At 27.8% G+C, this 21,541-nt stretch overlaps 1 protein-coding gene across 1 annotated transcript in view; it reads left to right on the forward strand.

Annotated features, from left to right (window-relative positions):
• The window catches only part of LOC111623549, a 21,847-nt gene extending 806 nt beyond the window's left edge, over positions 1-21,041 (forward strand). The window contains exons 2-8 of the mRNA XM_023366163.1: positions 710-773; positions 17,884-17,969; positions 18,177-18,269; positions 18,857-18,916; positions 19,007-19,090; positions 19,510-19,726; positions 20,836-21,041. Of these exons, the coding sequence (XP_023221931.1) occupies positions 710-773; positions 17,884-17,969; positions 18,177-18,269; positions 18,857-18,916; positions 19,007-19,090; positions 19,510-19,726; positions 20,836-20,900 (669 nt within the window). The 3' untranslated portion in view covers positions 20,901-21,041. The remainder of the gene's footprint in view (positions 1-709; positions 774-17,883; positions 17,970-18,176; positions 18,270-18,856; positions 18,917-19,006; positions 19,091-19,509; positions 19,727-20,835) is intronic.
• The last annotated feature ends 500 nt before the right edge of the window (positions 21,042-21,541 follow it).

Here is a 21,541-nt window from a genome sequence, read left to right on the forward strand (position 1 = left end):
AAGAAAATTAATTTTAAATATTTACAAGAAAGAAGGCAAACTTCTTTAAATATTTATTCAAAAAAAATAATATAATATAATTCTTATAAAAAAAGTTTTTTTCTCCTACATCTTTTATAGAAATGAGAATCGTGCTTTTAAAAACACATTTAAGATATGTGTTTATGTAGAAACATGCACTTTAAAATAATTTTAAATAAAAGTTCTATTTTTATTTATTTATTTTTTAAGTTATATGTAATATTTATTTTTATTTTTGCATGGAAAATAAAATAAAATTGCAAAATATAATACAATATACATATACGAATACGTAGTAAATAATTTAATTGAAGGGTTATCAAATACTTGAAAGGTTTAATGCCTTATATGCTATTTAAAATGTAACGAGGGCCATTAAGAATAGGGAACGAAATGCAATTTAGGAGGCATATAAACGTTTCAAGTGTATAATAACCCTTCAATAAAATTATATACTACGTATATTGTGTTATATATTTAAATAAGGGATTAAAGGCTAATTGATATAAAATTGTAAAAAATAATTTAAGGAGCGATTAGGAGAGATATTGTAATGGTTTTTCCGTTAAAAATTTAAATAAAACGATAAAAAAAAAACAGTTTTAAACACCATTAATAATAGTTTTATTAAATTTCCATCGCGTATAATATATTATTTTCTAACATAAGTGTTTCATCTTAACATCAGGGATTCTACACAGTCGTCTTAACAGCTGGAGCCTTTCACATCAATACAGTTCTTCACTCTCCAGGTGAGAATATTCTAAATTTAACATCATTATAATGGTTTTATAATAAAACAAAATTATTCATTTAGATCTTAAAACCGGACTTAGTCGTGTCATTTATATTTGTCAAGTTAGACGGTTTGCAATTTTCGCAAATCTAGCTGATGACTCCGTTCCATGTCATATAATTACAGTTTATTAAATTAAAAAATAATAGAAGAATATAATGGCATTTAATATTCGAAAACAAATTAATTTACTATAAAAAAATCATAAAATTTATTTTCTTCACGCGTTTTTCGAGAGTTTAAAACTGATAAATGATAGGAGGGATTTGTCGTGTTCGTTTCTAAATCGATTCGCAGATGTTATATCCTTTTCAAATTGAAATTCGTCGAAAGAATATTAAATTACATGTATACAAGATTTAATTTCTAAAGGTTTCAAGAGAATTTACTAACTTACGACCCTTGTTACGTTATCTTTCTAGGTTAATCACATTTAATGCATTTTTTTTTTAATAGGGATTTTCAAAAGTTTATGGGGTATACACGAACTTAGATAGCTGAAAAATTGTTCCAATGGTTTCTTTTTTATACGAACAAGACACTCGTAACCATTGATTTTTATAGCAAAACTAATGAGATGAAAGAATGATATAAGTCTGAGAAGTGACAAAATCCCAATGAAATGTTGTCGCTAAACACAATAAAAAGTTTCAAGTTGTTTTGGAATAAGAAGTTTTCTACGATTTTTCTGGATTTGGTGATGCGAAAAATTGGGAGATTCTTTGACATATTGCTTCTGGTATGGTTTTATTTTACCTTGGATATACTAGAAACAGATAAAATATGTACGATAGAAATTTCAAATGATACAAAAAAAAAGTTTATTGAGCTACAATTTGAAAAAAAATTGTAGATCTATAACTTCCCACTGTGTCTATCCATTCATTTGTCTATCCATCTCTTTCCTTAATCTCGAGAACGGAATTAGATAGACGAAAGATGAGATCAGCTATGGAAACATTAGGTGCAGGATGCCCCGATTAACTAATATACGAAATTCCAACGCAAATCGGAAGTCACGTTATTTCACTTCAAAAATTTTCCCCGGAAAGATGACCGGCACGACTCTATTGTTAAAAGGGAAAGTATGATTTACAGGGGCAAGCCACTACTAATTTGAGATGGAGAGCATATATTTTAAATTAAATAAATTAAAAAAACACGATTAAAAATTACAGTCCGGCAATTGTGACGATGTGACAATAAATAATTGCTGGTTTTTCTTTCATTTTTTCGATGATCAGAAAGACAGGTGAAGAAATTAACTTGTCTTTATTTTTGTAAGAAGAATATTCAAGATGTAATTAAGTTCAGAACATTTATTTCATCGTTAATTAATTAACTTGCTATTATTTCCTAAGCGAAATCAGATTAAACGATGGAATATTAAGGGAAAAATAGCATGATATTCTATCCCAAGGTTAATATTCCTATAGGAAATCTATTATAGATTAACTCGGATATATTTATTAGTTTAGATTTTATTACGATAGTAGATAATGTAGAAAGCTTTGTAATTTACTACTACTAAACTTTTCTAGTTCATTAATAAACTAGTTCAATTACAATAGATTTTAATTAAAAATTATTCCAATACGAGCTCGATTGTCAAAATAAATAAAATTTGTTCTAAGTTTATTAGCCGATAAACTGAATATTACGTGTACAACATAACATAAATATCGAATTTAGGTCATAAATTTTTCGAATTTATATAACTCTATATTGATTTTGACATATTTATTGTTGTTTTTTTTATTAAAAGAGTAACACAAATAACAAGTAAATTTATAGTTTTTTTATAGAGAAAAATAATTATATATATAGGGTACTTTCTTGTTTTAATGATGTAATATATAAATGATATCAATATAATAACAATTACATATAAAATAAATTTATTTCTTTCTTTTCAAAGAAATAAATACATTAATGAATACATTAGAGAAGCCCTATAACTAGGGTGATCAGGGTCCTGCCCACAGATGAGGCAGAGAAGCAACTACTCAGGCGCTAAATTGGAAGGAAGGGATACTAAAAGGGAGTCATAATGTTTATAAAATATAAGTACTGTACATTAGCGCCAAATCTTAGACTTGCCTCAAATACTAAAATTAAGGGTGACTATACATCGCGGTTTGTCTGGGACAATTCCCAATTTTTTCGGTTTATAACTCTTAAAAGTAAAATAAATTTTTAAATAGAACCATTTTATAGGTCAATTATATAACAGATTTTAAAATAACCATTTTTTTTTTCATTTAAAATACCAGTTTGGGGATAAACAACATGATTGCTCTATCTCAGGTATAACAGATTATTGATGGTCACCCCATAGATAAAAAGTATTTCTAAGCATAAATTTTATTGTTTCTTTCTATTAAATCAGGAAAAAGTTTTAAATATTTAATACTAGACATTTTAATTATAATAATTTATATAAATAATGTTAAGTTTTAAAGATTTAGACTGATGAAATATTGTAATATTTCTTACATTTTTGATACCTTAAATTGTTATCGAATTTTTTATTTTACATAAAATCTATACTTATGTAAATCCTTATTTAATTATTTATGTTCTTTGACGATTTCAGATAAAGAAAATAACCAGTTCAAAGAAAGATAAAGCTGAATTCTATTGTTTTATTATGTTTTTTACTCAATTTATGCCTAAAACCACGTTGACCCACCTCAACGTAAATTATGAAAAAATAAATTTAAAAATTCTTATTTCCGAATGAAGTATAAGGGCTCTTAGAGAGTTTGTATTATTATTTTTATTATTATTTAACAAATGAATTCTTAATATTTTATTTTCTATTAGAAAAATAGTATTAATTTATAGGGGATAGCAACAACTAATGGCCCTTTCGACGGTCCTATATAAGAGAATACATATTATATTTACTTAGATATAGTACAAAATTAATATACAACCGAAATTAATTTTCCAAATTATTATTATTAGAATATTATATTACGATGAGATCGTGTATTAACTTACAACAGTCCCCTATATTCAAAGGAAAAAAGTTTATTAAAGTCGATATAGTTCATAATTAAATGCAAATTTAGTTTAATATACTAAGACAAATTTCAGATATGGTGTCAGTTAATTTAATTACTTTCAGACTTATAATATAGACATAGAGAATTATAAATAAAATTAAAATATACGAATTAATCTATCGATTGTAGAAGAATTATAAACAGGAAATCGACTAAGTTAGGAATATTTTATTCCCGTTTTAATATAAGAAAAACAGAATAATCGAGTAAACAGGAGATAGAAAAAAAATTCATTCATTGTTAGTTGTTAAGCCTGCTCGGTATTTAATAAATAGCTAATAAAATATTATAAATTCGCTCTTTACTCAAGTTACTTGCATATTTTTGAAGTAAACCATAAAAAGTTAATGGGGAAATTAATTTTTTTATGAAATAAAATGCCACTCGAAGCATAAATTATAGCGTTAAAATATTATATTAGTGTTCAAAAACGTTTTAAAAATTAAATAAATGTACAAGGTTAAATTAGATTAATTTGTTGTTTAGTATGGTGCGAGTTATGGTGCGTATCTCATCCGGGTATAACATTATTAATCTTCATTTTCTATTAATTAATCGTCTAATTACAATCAAACCTCGATATAACGCCTTCCTACATATAAATCATCCTAAATCACCAATGAATGTTTAATAACGGATATTTCTCATAAATATTAGCACAGAGAACTCTTCATTATCTGCATTATAATTTTGCATTTCAAAACATCGTTATCACCAAATCACACGATTTTCACTCTTAAGCTATTGTAGACATCATCGTCATATATAATTCGTATTGTTTGAACACGTTTACTTAATGCCACACTCGATTTAGCGCTAATTAAAGAGGCGAACGAATGCTGACAATAAATCGAACTTTAATGAGATACATTCGATTTCTATCAGGAAGCCAAAACATTTCGTTTTAATGTTCCGAATTATAGTTTTAATTACGGATTATATGAAGTTAAAGTTAAAGAAAAAAAATAATTGGGCTGCAATTTGAATTCAAAATTTTCCCCTGAAAAGAGTTAGATATGACCGGCACAACTCCATTGCCAAACGGAAAAGTATGATTTACAGGGGCAAAACATTACTAATTTGAGGTGGAGAGCATATATTTTGAAATAAATAATTTAAAATCGTGATTAAAAATTGCAGTCTGACATTGTGACAATATCACAATAAATAATTGCTCGTTTAATTATATAAATAATCAACAATTAATGGTAATAATAAGCAATTTTTTCACAATTTAATATATTTAAAATAACCGAATAATCCTAAAAATCCTCACGCACTATCGTAGTAAATCAAGTTTAGATATCGTGAGAAAGGATGATCAATATTAGTTTTAAAAATGACGAGAATGTCAAGCCAGTTAAATTTAAGGAGAAAGGAAAAAAAATTTAGAACCTCGTACCTAAACAAACTTTCGTTTTAATAAAACTTGTTGATGCGGCCTTGGTTTTGTTATTAAAAATAAAGAGAGAGAAGAAAAATATATATTAATATCCTACTAACAGAAATATAAAAATTTCGTTTCATAAATATTTTCTTTGAAGTTCAGATAACAAAGCTAAAGTTAATTCTAGTTAAATAAAGTTTATATTATATAATATAATATGTTATATATATAATAAAAAGTTGATTTGTTATTTTCTACAATGCATTTTCTAAGTGGAAAAAAAATGTGGGTATAGGATTTTATTTTATTTACTTCCAAAGGAAAAGGAGTTATGCTTCAACGAATATCGAAGTAAGGAAGTCTACTTGCTGGAAAATTCAGTTTTGAATCCACTACAAGTGTCCGACTTACTGGATTTAAAGAAATAAAAAATAAAAATAAAACAGAGAGAGAGAGAGAGAGAGGAAGAACGATAACCATTTATCGTGCTTCAAAAATTGAAAGATGTAGAGATCAAGTTGGAGAGATGTTGCTATTTTTTTCAATAGTTACAAACTCTTAAAATAAATCTTTAAACAAATTCCAGATAGAAGAAAGCATTGATATAAAAATTACTGAAGGATATTCTTTTCTGTTTGTGTTTTATTAAAACGGATTTATTCCATTGATCGTTTCGGTCATAGCAAAAGTGGCGGATGAAAGAAATTTCGGAACCATCGAGAGGGAGAACTAAGGATTTTTCTTCGTGCACGGGAAAAACTTAGGGGTCCGTAGTGGTTCCTATCCCGTATAAAATTAATGTTATTTTTACTACAGAAAATAAAATTAAGGAGGCCCGTTAAGGGGCAAAAAAGAGTCCGCTCTATCTCTGGTTCCCATATAAGCTCTCGATGGTTCTGGTCCTAGGCAAAAAACATTATAATCCGGAAAATGACAAGTTATAGCTTCATGGGGCCCAGGCGAATTTGAATTAGAGGCCCCGAGTACAATGATTACTTCAGATATTTTTTCTTTGGAGGAATTTTTTGGGGAAAATATTTTCTCATAAAAGATTAGTTTAGGGCCCCAGGCATTGCCCTTTTCTCTCACTGAATCCGGGAACCCAAAACGAATTAATTTTATTATACACTACACTCTTGCTAATCCGGCTTCTTAATTATTCTGAATACCCTCATTATAATATATTTGTCTCATTCATATGTGTTTTTAGTACGTACAATAAACTTGTAACATTATATTTACTAAATAATTAAACTTGCTATTTGTGTCAATGTACTGTATAGTAAATAATTTAACAAACAAAAATAGTGCAGCTCCAAAAAATCTGGTATATTATTTAGATCTATATACAAAGTAATCTGACATCCCTCCCTCTGTGCAAGAAATGGCCGGATCAACTAGTGTATTTAATACTGGAACTTTTCGCTTACACTTAAAAATTCAATTCACAAATCGAGTTTTTGGTCCATCTCCAGGCAATAAGTTAGTTTTCCTAGACTTAAGTCTGGCTTTGTGCATAAATTTGGCTCAGTGGCGCGTTATAGTTTCATGGGCAAATTTGAATTAGGGGCTCCAATGTACAGTGTTGACTTCAGACATTTTTCTTCGGAGGATTTTAGAGAGAAAAATATTTTCTTATAAAAGATTGGTTTGGGGCCTCCTGTTGGTGGGGGCACTCAGACAATTGCCTTTTTTTTTGCCCATAGGATAACGCGTCATTGTTAATCAGTAAATTTTTAATTAATAAATCATTTTGCGCTTGGTTAAATTTAATTTTTAAAAATGAAGCTTTGATTAAGGAATAGTTCCTTGTAGTCTTTCTACCCGGTTTACTATACTTTAAAATTACATAATGCCATATGTTAATTATAAATTTCGCACTTAATAAAGCCGCATTCACTTACGGTCGAGATGTTATTACAAATGATATCAAATATATGTTGACAGCAATCTAAAGTTCAAAGCATAATTACATTACAGACAAATCATTTTAGTTACTAAACATTATCACGCTTTATTTGTTACATTTCTTTTCTTATTAATTTGAAATATTATTATTATTATTATTCTTTTAGAATGTAGCTTCTACGTATGTAAACATCATAAAACTTCAAATGTAATTGTTTAATTTTTAATTATTAATTTCCTTTTGTTTACAAAACTTCCGGGCATTTTATTAATGAAGAAACGTACACATCGATCCCATCACTTACACTCTTAATTATAATTATGATAAAATGTATATACGCTTTTGTTTAGTAGATATTTTACGTCGAATGTTTGCAGAATAAACTAAAATTATTATAAAATTGTATACAAATATACTTACATTTTAAGCTCAAATTTGTCCAGTTCTTTAAAATTATAATTACAGAATAAAGTAAATAAATGTAATTTTTATATAAATAAATAGTTTATAATTTTAAAAATAAGCTTATAAATAATGACATTTCTTAAATTTCCAAAGTTTTTACTACTTTACGAAGCATTAATAATAAATAATTAAGTAAAACAATAAAGTTTTATCTATAATATATTAAAAATAGCGATAAAAATAATGAGATGCTTATGGAAATTGGGCTTTTTCGTGTGAAGTTTCTATTCAGTAGCCATTATCTAATAGAATATATTATTATTATTATTAATTATAAATATTTTCGTTAAATTCATCCGAGGGCATCGTCATTTTACTTCGATTAAATCCTAATTATCGAGTTTAATTGCAACAAACTAAAAGTTATACTTGTAAAAATTAATTTAGCAATTTCACTATTTATAATATTTTCTCACTACGAAATAAAATTTATTTAATTTAAAATATATGCTCCTGATCCCAAATTAATAGTGTCTTGCCCCTGTACATCATACTTTTCCTGATAACAACAGAGTCATGCCGGTCATCTAACTCTTTCCAGGAGAAAATTTTTCAATTAAAATAACGTAACTTCCAATGCAAACTGGAAATTCTTATATAGTTAATCGGGCCTCCTACCTAAGCAAAGAAAGAAAATTTAGTTTTGAATTAAGTACATACTACAATTTTTCTGTAGAATATATACTAATTTCTATATAAAATTTAAAAATATACACGATAAGCAGAAGTTGCGGGTTCGAGTTCCGCTCTGGATCGATCTTTTTACAATATTCTAAAATTAAATTAATTAATTAATAATTATTATATTTAACAAGAGATGGCAGCCTGCTTCCTGCAAATTGCTAATTATTTAGCCTCATAGTCTGATAAAGAATCGACTGTTCATTTGGTATGTGGAAATCTTAGGGGTATGAGGCCCCTATTAACAATACAGTCACGTGATTTGATTTAAAAATTTCCCTGAAGGGAGAGTTACATAGATAACTGACATGAATATAGCGTTATCAGGAAAGTATGATTTACAGGGAAAAGATACTACAAATTTGAGATGGAGAGCATATATTTTAAATTAAATAAATTAAGAATATGATTTTAAAAATTGCAGCCAGGCANCATGTAATTTCAATTCAAAAATTTTCCCCAAGAATGGAGTTATACAGATGACCGGCATAACTCTGTTGTTATCAGGAAAAGTATGATGTTTCTTAAAAATAATAAAACACGAGTGTAGAAAAAACGTAAAAGATTAATAATTATATGAAATTTTACCTTCACTTATTTGTAATTAAACTTATTTTATATCTTAAAAATGTATCTAAAAATTGAATTGTACTATCAATAAATTATAAAAAATAAAACGAAATATTTCGAAGATAATTGTTGATATTAGTCTATTAAATATTTAATTTTTAGAGAATTGTAAATTTGGATCAACACCGAGACATCCGTTTTAAGTTCGATTTTCTTAATTATAAATGAAATTTAAAATTATCAGCGAAACAACATAGCATTTTCGAGACAAAGATGCAATTATAAGGAGATGAAAGGAACGTGTAAATGAATGATATTTATAAACTGTTTAAATGTGACAAGAAAAGGAATTAAACTCTTCAGAAATTTGAAAAAAAAGCGAGTTAATTTATTTTATAAACTCGATATCTTCAATATTTTAGTTAAGAAAGAATAATACATAATGGCAGCCTTTTTATTCCACACGGTTAATGGAGTTAAAATACTTGATGCCACATACGATACATATTTATCGATTAACTGTGAAGAAAAGATCCATTATGAAAGAATTTAATTCCTTTTGAAAATTATGCGTTTGTATATTCGCTACAAAAAGAATATGTTGTTTAAATTTTGTCAATAGAAGTAAAATTGTTCAGCTCCACTCCTCACATTTCAATGGTTGTTGTCTACCAAATTTCTTGTTTTCATATCACTAACAAACCAAGAGGTTCTCCACTTACATCAGGATTTATTCATACCAATTTTAGTGTCTGGTATATTCTCTATCGAAATAATATTCGCCTTTTTCTTCGGGGAAATTGGCTAGAACTAAAAAATTTACATGGCAATCATCGATGTGCTTCCAGCAAAACAAATGGCGCAAAGCGATCAAAACTAGTATTTGTTATTTGTATAGATGTTTATACATCTCCTGTTTGAATTTATTCTTTAAATTCTTTAAATAATTACATCATATACTATCAAAATTTAAGTTTTGTTTTAGATTATAATAGGAATTTTAAATGAGAAAAGAACTCTCCAAAGATAATTTTTGATTAAAGTCATAACTTTCCGAGAAACGATGTGCAATATATATTCTTCTCCTTAACAAGATATGCAGACAAAACTACAGAAACAGACTAAAACTTTCATGTACAGTAAATTCCTTATTATTTATTGATGCTCCTTATTGGATTTTGACGGTTAGGATGGCCGGCAATACATACTTTCTCTTATTATTATTAATAATAATGAAAATAAAATGGCGAAGTTTTTCCAGTTTTACGAATTTAAATGTTTTAAATCGATTTTCTTTTATTAAGTAGTACATTGCATTAGAATTTAAAACATTTAAATCGGATTAATATATATTAGAAATTTCATTTCTGCTAGACTAAACTTACCAATATTTTATAAAATATTTACGTATTAATCCTTACTTTTTAATAGTTTTAGAATGTATAAATCGGATATTTTACAAATATATTCGGTGTATTATTTAATATTATATAATAGTCATTTCTTAATTTTAAGACAAATGTATTATTTTGTAATTGTTATTGATTATACGGAGCGATTCGAAAAGGACTTTACAACTTTGAAAGCGTATAGAATTTTAACCAGAAGACTTACAGAGCATATTGAGGGATTAATTTATAGTAAAACACGTCAAGTTAATACTCCAAATAGTCATTTTGGTTCGATGTGAGCGTTATTGGTGATAATGCAGATATTCTGTCTGAATTCAATTTCTTGCCACGCTCGAATCGACATATCTGTCGTCACCTCGGTCACTGTAATAATAATTCGAGTTTTGTGCTCACTAGATTTGCAGGTAAACGTTAGATCTTTAATGAAACCTCCCCAAAAATTGAGAAGTTTCGAATCTGAGGAATGAGGTCCTGCTCACTCTTCTACTGACTTGAGTGGGTGACGTTTATTGAGGAAATCCAAAACATTTGTACATAAGTAAATAAATTCGGTATTATGGAAGACAAACTTGATATGTTTTACTATAAATTAACACCTCAAACAATTCTTCAAGTCTTCTAATTAAAATTCTATGAGCTTTTAAAGTTTCAAAGTCCTTTCTGAATCGCTCCGTAGCCTATATGCATACATTGTATGTAATATAATATCGATTTATTATAATAACCTCCGATTCATTTTTCTACACGTTAATTTGAAATCCAACTAAAATATTTTCCATAACATTTATAAAATATTAATCAGTAAAAACGTGTAGAATGTCGTCATTGAAATATCTTCTTAAGGTTTAGTCACGTCCGACTAAACTTTAATAAGACTTGGCAAACATTTTAATTAATTTTAAAAGATGAAAATTTTTTAATCTATTTGAAAATGAAATCTTTTACAGAGTTTATTCGGACGAAATTGTCTGAAGATGACTTTTATAAAATGTTGGAATGTTTAATAAATATCTAATTGATTTCCTAATTAAAATGTAAAGTGGCACTAAATACAAGTTGCAAAGTTTTAAGCTAATTAAAATTAAATTGATTTGAAAGACAAAATATAAAAAATAATCTTTATTTAGTTTGTAATTCGAATCAAGTAATAAATTTCGATTAGAACTAACAAGACGAATCGACACAATCGCATGTAAAATGACTTTTGCTACGATTATTTGCTATATTTATTAATTGATTTGTTATATTATGTCATTATTGTTGATGAATATCGATAAATATGAAAACAGTAAAGACTTTTTCCAAAATTATTGGGCTGCAATTCAAATTGTATACCTATAAATTCTCACTGTCTATCCTTCCTTAATCTCGAGAATGGAGTTAAATAGATGAAAGTCGAGACAATATATATGGAAAACTTAGAAGCAGAAGGCCCGATTAACTATATACGAACTTCCAGTTTGTATCGGAAGTCACGTTATTTCAATTGAAAAATTTTTCCCCTGAAAGAGGAAAAATTTCAGGGGAAAAATTAGATAGATGACCGGCATAACTCTGTTGTTATCAGGAAAAGTATGATGTACAGGGGCGAGACACTACTAATTTGAAGTGGAGAGCATATATTTTAATAATATGATTAAAAATTACAGTGTGTAGATAATTTTTGCTTGTTTATTATTTAATTTATAACCTGATATTTCAATAAGAGGTAGAGAATTAACTAACAATTCAACAAACTCGTAGTATACTTTCACTAAAGAAAGAAATTCGTTTTAAAAATGTTAGAAAGACCATTTAAGAAGTATTTGAGGTAGAAAATGAAATTATAAAATACTTATATTCAGAGTCACACTTTAGTGTTTACTCTAAGACAATTTTGTAGACTATTTTAAAAGAGGACTTTCCAAAAAAGATAGCTCTTTCTCTATTCTCTCTCTTCTGAATCGTGTCAAGCCATGCATTAGTAAGGTGAAAATGCAAACAAAAAATAACACGTAAAGTGCTTTTCTCTTAAGAGGCATAAAATGTAACTAAAAGGACTTTTTAGTTTGCCAAACCATTTAATCGAATCTTGATCATTTACTTTGTTGTTTCGAGGAGATAATTATAGATGTTATGTGACAATAAATCTATTTAGAGTTTCATTTATTATAAGTGCGAATGATTGACGTAAAAACAAATATTTATAAACCAATAATAAAAATGAGGAAAATTCAATATTTAATGGTGGATAAAAATCAAAATGCGAATTAAAAAATATATATATATTTCTGTTTGTATCCTTGTCTACTTGGACCTTGTTTATTAATAGGATTTATTGTATGGTGTAGTTTCCGATTCGCAAATAGAGGAGATCTTAATCAAAATGTCAAAACAAATTGTCTTTATTTTCATCTGTAATATGTTCTATTGATAAACAAAAGGTCCAAGCAGACAAATATACAAACAGAAATTGATTAGAGTAAGGGTATAGAGGTAAGAAAACTAAAAAAACTAATATATATATATATTCAACAGGCTTTTGCAGCAATTCTGATGGTAATTTTATTTTCGAAAGTCAGTTTTACTGCAGATCAAGTGAATAAAAGCACTAGTTGTGAGTTTGCGTTTAAATCATGTGGTGTTTTTTGAGTTTTCTTCAAGTGCCTAACACCTAAATAGGGGCCAGTTTGTCACAAAAAGTCCTCTCAGGAGGAACCTCCTCCTTGGCAAATCGCTCATGTGTTGCTTTACCCTGCATCATCAATCTAATCCAATCTAGTTTTGCAGGAAGAAAAAGAAATATCATTCAGCAATACACAAACTTATAAATATTAAAATTAGAATGTTTGTATAGCACTTTGTTCTGATATTTCTGAAAGAAAAGATAAGTTATATATAGCAACTAACAGCACGACTTTTTCATTACTATAAAAGACAAAAATGGGACGATTCTTTATTCTCCACAAACAATAAATGAATGGAAAATAATTCAGCTCGATTCTCATTCATTACAGAGCTTATGAATGTAAGTAATAACTTTTGCAAATTTTAATTAGAGGCATATCAAAACTTTTACACACAAAAAAAAGTTTTCCAAATTGAATGAGGTTGAAGCTGTTTTTATTCTTTTGTATGAGTGATTTAAGAAAAAAATTAATAAAAAATAAGATTGAAATATGCTGTCCATTAATGTATAAGTGAAAAAATATATTTTTTTTCGATAAATAAACTTTGCAAACTTTTTAAAAAATACTTAATGCACTTTTTTAAATTTTATTTTACATTTTTAAAAAAGTATTACTTAGTTTTGCATAGTTTTTTTTTGTTATTTTTTACGGTTATGAAAGAAATAAAGCGCTTATTGCCTAACTTATTAAACTGCAGCTTGTATTATCATGTTGCAATTTATAAATTGGGACCTTATCAGTAGTCGAGTGGGTAAAACCACTAAACTCTGTTAGCTGGACGAGATTTCTTCACGTCTCTAACACCTAAATAGGGAACAATTTCCCATAGGTACTTGGCCACGGATTCGCGCCTCACCAAGGACTAATCACATTGAGTTTTCCGAATTTTATTCACCCAAATAGAGTCCAGTTTCCCATAGAAAATTCACTAGAGGCACTCCCTAGTGGATCGCCCACTTGTTGCATTGTCTTATCCATCCAATCTTACATTAATTAGGATTGCCCTTTAGCTATTCAGCTAATCAATAGATGATATGTATACATCATTAAGATATTCCTACTACAATATATATATTTTAACATTGCATGTTTCACGTATTGACCGATAACGTTAAAGGAATATTGATTTATTCTTTATAAATGCAACGTGTAAGTTTAGAAACACTAATCATGCAGATTTCATCTTGTTAAAATGCTTGAATGCAGTTGTAATATTCTGCATAATCCATTATCGGACATATTCATTTTCCTGTCATTATTTTTCTATCAAAAAATATATATTTTTTTTTACCAAAAATCTATAAAATTTTAATATTTATCCAAAATATTTCTAAGGTAATAAATCCTCTTGTAAAAACTACCGGACGGAGACGTAAATTATTCATTTTTTTATGGGAAAAAATATTTCAAAATATCTTAATTAAGATAATATGGAAATTTTCGTCAGAAAAAATTTCAATTCAAGACATTTGGAAGACTTGGATTAATTTTTTTTTCTTCTCTTTCTCTTGTATTTAAATGACGAAAATCGAACGTTAGAAAAATAAATTTAACTAGAAAAACAGGGGGGGGGAAAGATTATAAATATAGTTTAATCATTCAAAATAAACTATTTTTGATTATAAATTTAAATTATTCATTGAAGTTTAATTTTGTAATCGATTCCAAGCTTTTTTCAACGAAATTTTAAAAGCTAATTACTGCTATCATTAACTCTTACAAATGCAGATTGAAATGAATAGAAAATTTCCTCTTTTATGTTCTATTTAATCAACATTTCTCTCATTAAACTTTTAAAATATTCAAAACAAAACAAAAAGAAAAGAGGAGGGGAGGGGAAATCATTTTAAAAATATTTTTCGGGTGAAATTTAAACTTGAAAGGAATTTTTTTGTTGTTGTTTTGTTTTGATAGACTAACAACAGTATCAATTTACTATATTCCGAAGATATCAATTGTGTCAACTTCCTGTACGTAATTCGTCTAAACTTAATATAGTAGTTAGTATTTATATATTTTATGCTCCTCTTTATTCAGATATCCGACTTAGAAAATCTAATCTGCGTCAAATGTTCCAGGCAGCGGTGACAAGTTGACAGGATTTGAACCCAAATGCTCTTGAAGTTAACCATAGAAGACGTTGAGCAACCACACTCCAAGCTGATGGAATATTCGATTTTGTATTACTGCCCGGTTTTTTTCCCTGACTTTTTATCTTTTCTCCTCCTTCTTATCACTTTCTTTTTTTTTCACCTGTCAAAAGCCCGAGGAGGACATTTTGAACGTTTTCTTTCGTATTAAACTTGATCAGACTCGATGATAAAATATCCTACAATTTTTCAATTTTCAGATGGTGTTAAAATAATTAATTCCTTATGTCCTTAAATTATTTTAATTTTTCTTTATATACTGTCAACCCCCTATAACACTGTTGATTTTTCCATTTTATATGAATTCCTTGTTGTACGAGTCATTTAGATTTTACAAATACATGTGTCGGGCTGTGGATGACTCACGTATTTGTAAAATCTAAGTGACTCGTACAACATGGAATTCATATAAAACGGAATTATCAACAGTGTTATAGGGGGTTGACTGTACTAATCACGTAGACTTTGTTTATAAATAAGATTTATGGTTTCCAATTAGCAAAAAAAAAAAGAGGAAAACTTAGTCAAAAAATGAGACAAAATATCTTTATTTTTTACCTGTATAATAATAATTCCTATTTATAAACAATATCTACGTGGATAATATATAAACAAAATTAATTAATTTCTGCCTTTTGGCAATTATTAATAAAATATAAAAGATAATATTAACTATTAGCAGAATTTTTATATCGAATATTTACTAACTTAATGCCAATAATTTGCAATTTCTCGAAAATATGAAAAGATTCGTTTCTTTCTTTTCTTTTTTATTAACAAACAAAACTCCCGAAAGAATATTTAAATTCTTTGATAAAGGGTATTTTAAAAAGAATGCTAAAAAATGAACAATTTTCAGTAGAAATCTAATAAGGTCACTAAAGAAAAGCAATTGAAAACATCCCAGACTATAGAAATTCCAAGTCAAATTAATTTCTGTTTTTTTAATCTCCAATTTCTTGTTTTTTAATTAATTTTTATATATATATTTTCGTTCGGTTGATAACAATCTTTAATATCAATAGAAGAGTCAGAAAGTAATTTTACTTCAGAAAACTCTATTTACAATTCTCTGCAAAGAAGGGGGAAAATCTCCAAATGAATCGCCTTCAGGCAACCTATTTATGTTTATAAACTAAATTATCGATGAAACTAAAAATAAAATATACATGTATTTATATTTTTCTAGAAAGGAAATTTCTCTCTTATTATTTTTATCGTCGAATCTATTAAATTTATTAAATAAAAATACGTTCATTAAACCGCAATATATTAAAAAAGAAAATTATCCATTCATTTATTTATCTTATTAAAATAATGTAGTAAAATATAATATAAAATATTTCTAAGAAAATGTAATTTAATTGCTTTTAAAAAAAAAAGAAAAAAAATAAGTCATTTAGTATAATTTACTAATGACTTTGCGTATTCACTGTACAAGAGAAAAGAAAACGAGAGGAAGAAAGAAGAATCATCTATTTTTTTCTTTTGAAGATAAATGAGTTTGGGTATCCAGCCTCCAAGTCCAGCCTTAAATATAATAACAATGATAAAATGATCATTAAGATAAAACTGATCGTTTCATATTTAACATTCAAAGATGGATAAACTACAAGTTCACAGATTTGCTGCTGTTTTAATTGGATGCAAGCTCGTAATATTGTTCAATTGTGCACTATATTTAACATGCAATACGCATCTTTATGTAATATTTTTATCATTAATTAACTCCTCTTTAACTTTATCCGATTAAGTTTATTATGGTAAGGTATTTAGTGTCAGCCAATGAAATAAATATGCTATTTCTATTAAAAAAATAAAAAAATTCAAAGATATTTTCATCTATTTATCTCCTTTCATACTTAGATAAAGGATGAGTGCATTTGTGCCACCGTGGTATTATATACCAGTTTATTGACAGTGTAATGGATATTCTTGATGGAACGATATATCTTCGATCGAGATAGTTACATCATATTCAAAATGGTGAATGGTCAACTTTGTTATTGTTATTTATTCCATACGTGCGATAAAGAATACCATTTCACACAGACTATTGAATATTTTTGGCAGGATATAAAAAGAAATTTTCTTTTTTCTTATACTAGTTTATTATTATTTTAATCAGATTTTAGTTCGTTGTATACCTATGAAAGGATAGTTTACAAAATGGCAAATTAGCTTGAAATTTAATAATAAAAAATTAATAAATTAGCATTTTTTTTAAATTTTTTTCTCCCAGGATAATTGCTTAATAGTGGATAATGAATAACTTGAATTACAATAAGAAACTCTAAAGGATACATATTAAAAACGGGTACAAATTTTATTGTAATTTGAAACAATTGCAGACCTATAAATTCCCACTGTCGTCCGTCTGTCTGTCCGTCCTTCCCGAATCTCGAGAACGGTATTAGATAGATGGAAATCGAGACCAGATATGGAAAGTTTAGAAAAAGGAGGACCGATTAACTATATACGAACAACCAATTTAAACCGGAAGTCACGTTATTTTAATTCAAAAATTTTCCCTCGGAACGGAGTTACATAGATAGATGATCGACACGATTCAATTGTTATCAGGAAAAGTATGATATACAGGGTAAAGACAATACTAATTTGAGATCGACAGCATATATTTTATTATATTTATTTATTTTTTATAAATAATATTCAAGTAAAAATATTTCAATTGAATATCAGATATTTTAAAAGAATTAAAATAAAACTGATTGATGCATTTCTGTTACAGTTCTGTTTGTCTTCAGTTTGTTCATGTTGATCATTTCTGGATTCTGTGTTATTTCATCGGTTTTGCTTTTGGTTGGATTATGCGCGGTAAGTTAAGCAGTCGAATAGGACTAAATCAATAGAAGCAAGTTTCCTTTGTTTACCCCTCGTGTTTCCCTTTAATTCATTACTTTCACTCCACTGATGAATCGCTTTCGATTCAATATTTATTATAATAATAAAAAAAATAGAGAGAAACAGATGCAGAATTTCTGATTTCCTTCCTTTCTTCTATTTATAATCCCTCACTTTTAGGACAATCGCCTAATGTTATTGCCTTGGATCGTATCTATTTCTATGACGACTGTCTTGGATCTCGTCTTATCTTTTTACTTAATTAGCGAATCGGTAAGTAATTCGATAAGAATTTAATTCTCTTTTTTTTATAGTTATATTTTTAATCTATAACCTTTTAAAGGCATAGGAAATATGGCCATTGTAGAAAAATCTTTAAATGTGAAATATAATAAAAGCTTTAAGAGAAATGTATTACTAAAAATAGAGTCGAAGGAGAATCTAGTAAAGCAGAATCATATATATCATCGCGTATAACGCATCTCGAGAAAAGAAATGATAAAATTGAATGAAAAAATAAATCGATATATTTAATAAATAGCTCGTTAAGCAATGGAAAATAATTAATTTAGAACTAAGATGTTTCCAGAATTTTTTTTTAACATACAATTTTTAAAGAAATACCTTAAGCGATTGAATTTAAATTAACTTTTCAACTTGAATGACATTATTATAAATACGAGACTGTTAATTGAATTCGTAATTGAAATTATTATAAATACGAACTTAGAAAAGAATGCGTGCCTCTAAACTTTTCTAAATTTTGTAATTAGCAATGTCAAATAATTTAATGCTTTTTAAAGTAAATGCCTTCTTCTTCTAACAGTTTCTATAGTAATATTTCGATCTATTTTCTTTAGCAAATTGATCCACTTCTGATGTTCCTATTCGCTCTCGACTTTTTAATCTGTTGTTTAAATGTGAGTGTAGTGTATCGAATTTTATAATTATTAACGATTATATTTACTTTATAATAATAATAATAATTGCTAATTTTTTTTTACTTGAAGATATACTGTTTGTTGTGCGTTGTCTCGCAATACCAAGAGTATCTTGCTGGTAGAGGAAGAGGTGGTTTAGCGGCTAATATACAGGTAAAAATCGATAAATTTTAATAATGAGCCAACTATAAAATAAAATAACCTTAATCTACTTTAAAAATACGCAGAAGAGACTAAAAATGCCTTTATTTTTTTTTTCGCCATTGCAGAGACGACGTTTTATTACAGGCTACGCTCTGCAAAATTATACAGAAAGGTTAACTTAAAAATACAGAATGTCTTTTAAAAAATGGCTGACGAATTTTACGCATTTTACACATAATTTTTCAGTGGTATTTCAGTGGTAGCCTCTAATAAAAGATCGTCTCTTCAATGGAAGAATGTTGTTCCCGGTGATTCGATACGCCGAAGAAAAAAACAACGAAGACATCTTTAGTCTCTTCTACTTACTTCTTAAACGTGTAAAAATAGTCAGCCATTTTTTTAAAAATAACCTTAATCTATTTTTCTAGCCAATACCGATCGTTAGATTTCAACACAGTTCGGAAAAGGAACAGCAACTATCGATAAAATTCGATAAGCAAATCCATTCGGTTGATCATCTGGCGGCTCCTACTTTCAGCATTTCATCTAAGTCAACAGAACTGAGTTCCCTATCTTTTGATCCAAACGAAATAGAAAGAAGCGAATACGAAGTATCAAGACTCAGTCCTAACCATTTACAAAGTGGTGAGTTATGATATACACTTACCAACAAACAGATGGTGGGTGATTTAAGAGATAACCATTGAAGGCAATGCATTATCTTAACTGAAAGAAATTACATCTGGCAAACTTTTCGATATATTTATTAAAACGATGAAAGAAACGAGTAATTATTCGAGTAAATTTTTCGAGAAAATAAAAAGTTTAGAATATATTTATATAAAGTTACTGGCAGTTTACCGTTACGACCTATAAAACTGAATCATCGGTTAAAGAATGAACGTTTTAGATAATAAATTTATCGGTTATGGACCGTTTGCGTATATAGGCTATACTTTTTTTCTTTTTTTAAATGTATGCATTTTATTTTAGAGCATGTTCTTTCAAAGTAGAACTTATTCTGTTTAAATTGTATACCGCGGAATGAGCGAAATGTCTAAATCCATTATATTTTCTTGACATAAATCTATCTAAAAATGAGAAAGTTGTTCTTTGCTCTGTCATAAATTTTTTTCGCTCGACGTTTATTTCCTAAATACATATATTTAAAAAAAACAATACTGGAACTAAGTTTGGAAACGACTTACTTTCGATAAAAACTTTAAAAAAATTAACAATTGTCATTCGAAGGTGAAAATAAATTGAATCGTTTCCAATTTCGTAATAAATTCTACTTCATTGAACTGTAATTTGAAAAAAAAAAACTGTAGACCTATAAATTACCACTGTCGTCTGTCTGTCCGTCTGTCCTTCCTTAATCTCGAGAATGGAATTAAATAGATGAAAGTCGAGACCATATATGGAAAACTTAGAGGCAGAAAGCCCGATTAATTATATACAAACTTCCAGTTTGCAAAGGAATTTACGTTATTTCAATTGAAAACTTTCCCCTGATAGAAATTAGATAGATGACCAGCAAGACTCAATTGTTATCAGGAAAAGTATGATGTACAGGGGCAAGATAGTACTAATTTGAGATGGAGAGCATATATATTTTAAATTAAATATATTAAAAATTGAAGCCCGCAAATTGTGATAATGCCATTTTCGATTTAATTTTATATTAAAATATAATAAATTAGTAAATCAAAATTAAAATAATGGAATTATTTTGATTTTATTTTATTTTTCAGAAAACGAAAATCAGCAAACAATTACGAGCAGGAATAGTTTACTTTTGTGCCCTGGCTATCCATGAAAATAGCCTTTTTAAAACCCTAAAATATTCGTATTTGTTTTAAAACAGTTAAAGAATCGAGCTTGTTAATAAAGAAAAAAAAATCATATTTGATCGAGACCAAGATGCATAAGCTTTATAAATTCATCAAATTGTTTATCCTAGAAAGTTCGAGTGCATTGTTTCGAGCATTGTATTTTCTTGTAGAAAAATTAATAAATCAATGGAGTTCTTTTTATATAAACAGTTCTGTTTTATCTCTTACTTATTCATCTTATAAAACCGTTAAAATATTTATTCTCCAACAAACTACATCTTTACTTTAGCTTTATCTACTCAAAATTCCTCTTATATCACCATTTAAAGTTTATATGTCATCGTTACGTAACTATGCAGCCCATTTTATGGTTTGGAAGAGGTTTAAGCTTATGTCAGAAGATTCGTACGAGAGTGTTGTTCGAGATTTACTATCCGTCGAAGGAAAAGGCTCGGTTACATCACATCGATTCAGTATATCTGTCGCCGAAGAGGAATTCATCGAAATCTATTACCAATTTTTTGTGTTACTGATCGAATTTTCAACACTAGGCCAACTCATAAAAATGCCAAAAACATTAAGACGATCGTTAATCAAAACGAATCTGGCTCCTGACAAGCGTGAA

Source organism: Centruroides sculpturatus, unplaced genomic scaffold, assembly GCF_000671375.1.
Source record: "Centruroides sculpturatus isolate CEXI.00-Female unplaced genomic scaffold, Cexi_2.0 scaffold288, whole genome shotgun sequence".
NCBI lineage: Eukaryota > Metazoa > Arthropoda > Arachnida > Scorpiones > Buthidae > Centruroides > Centruroides sculpturatus.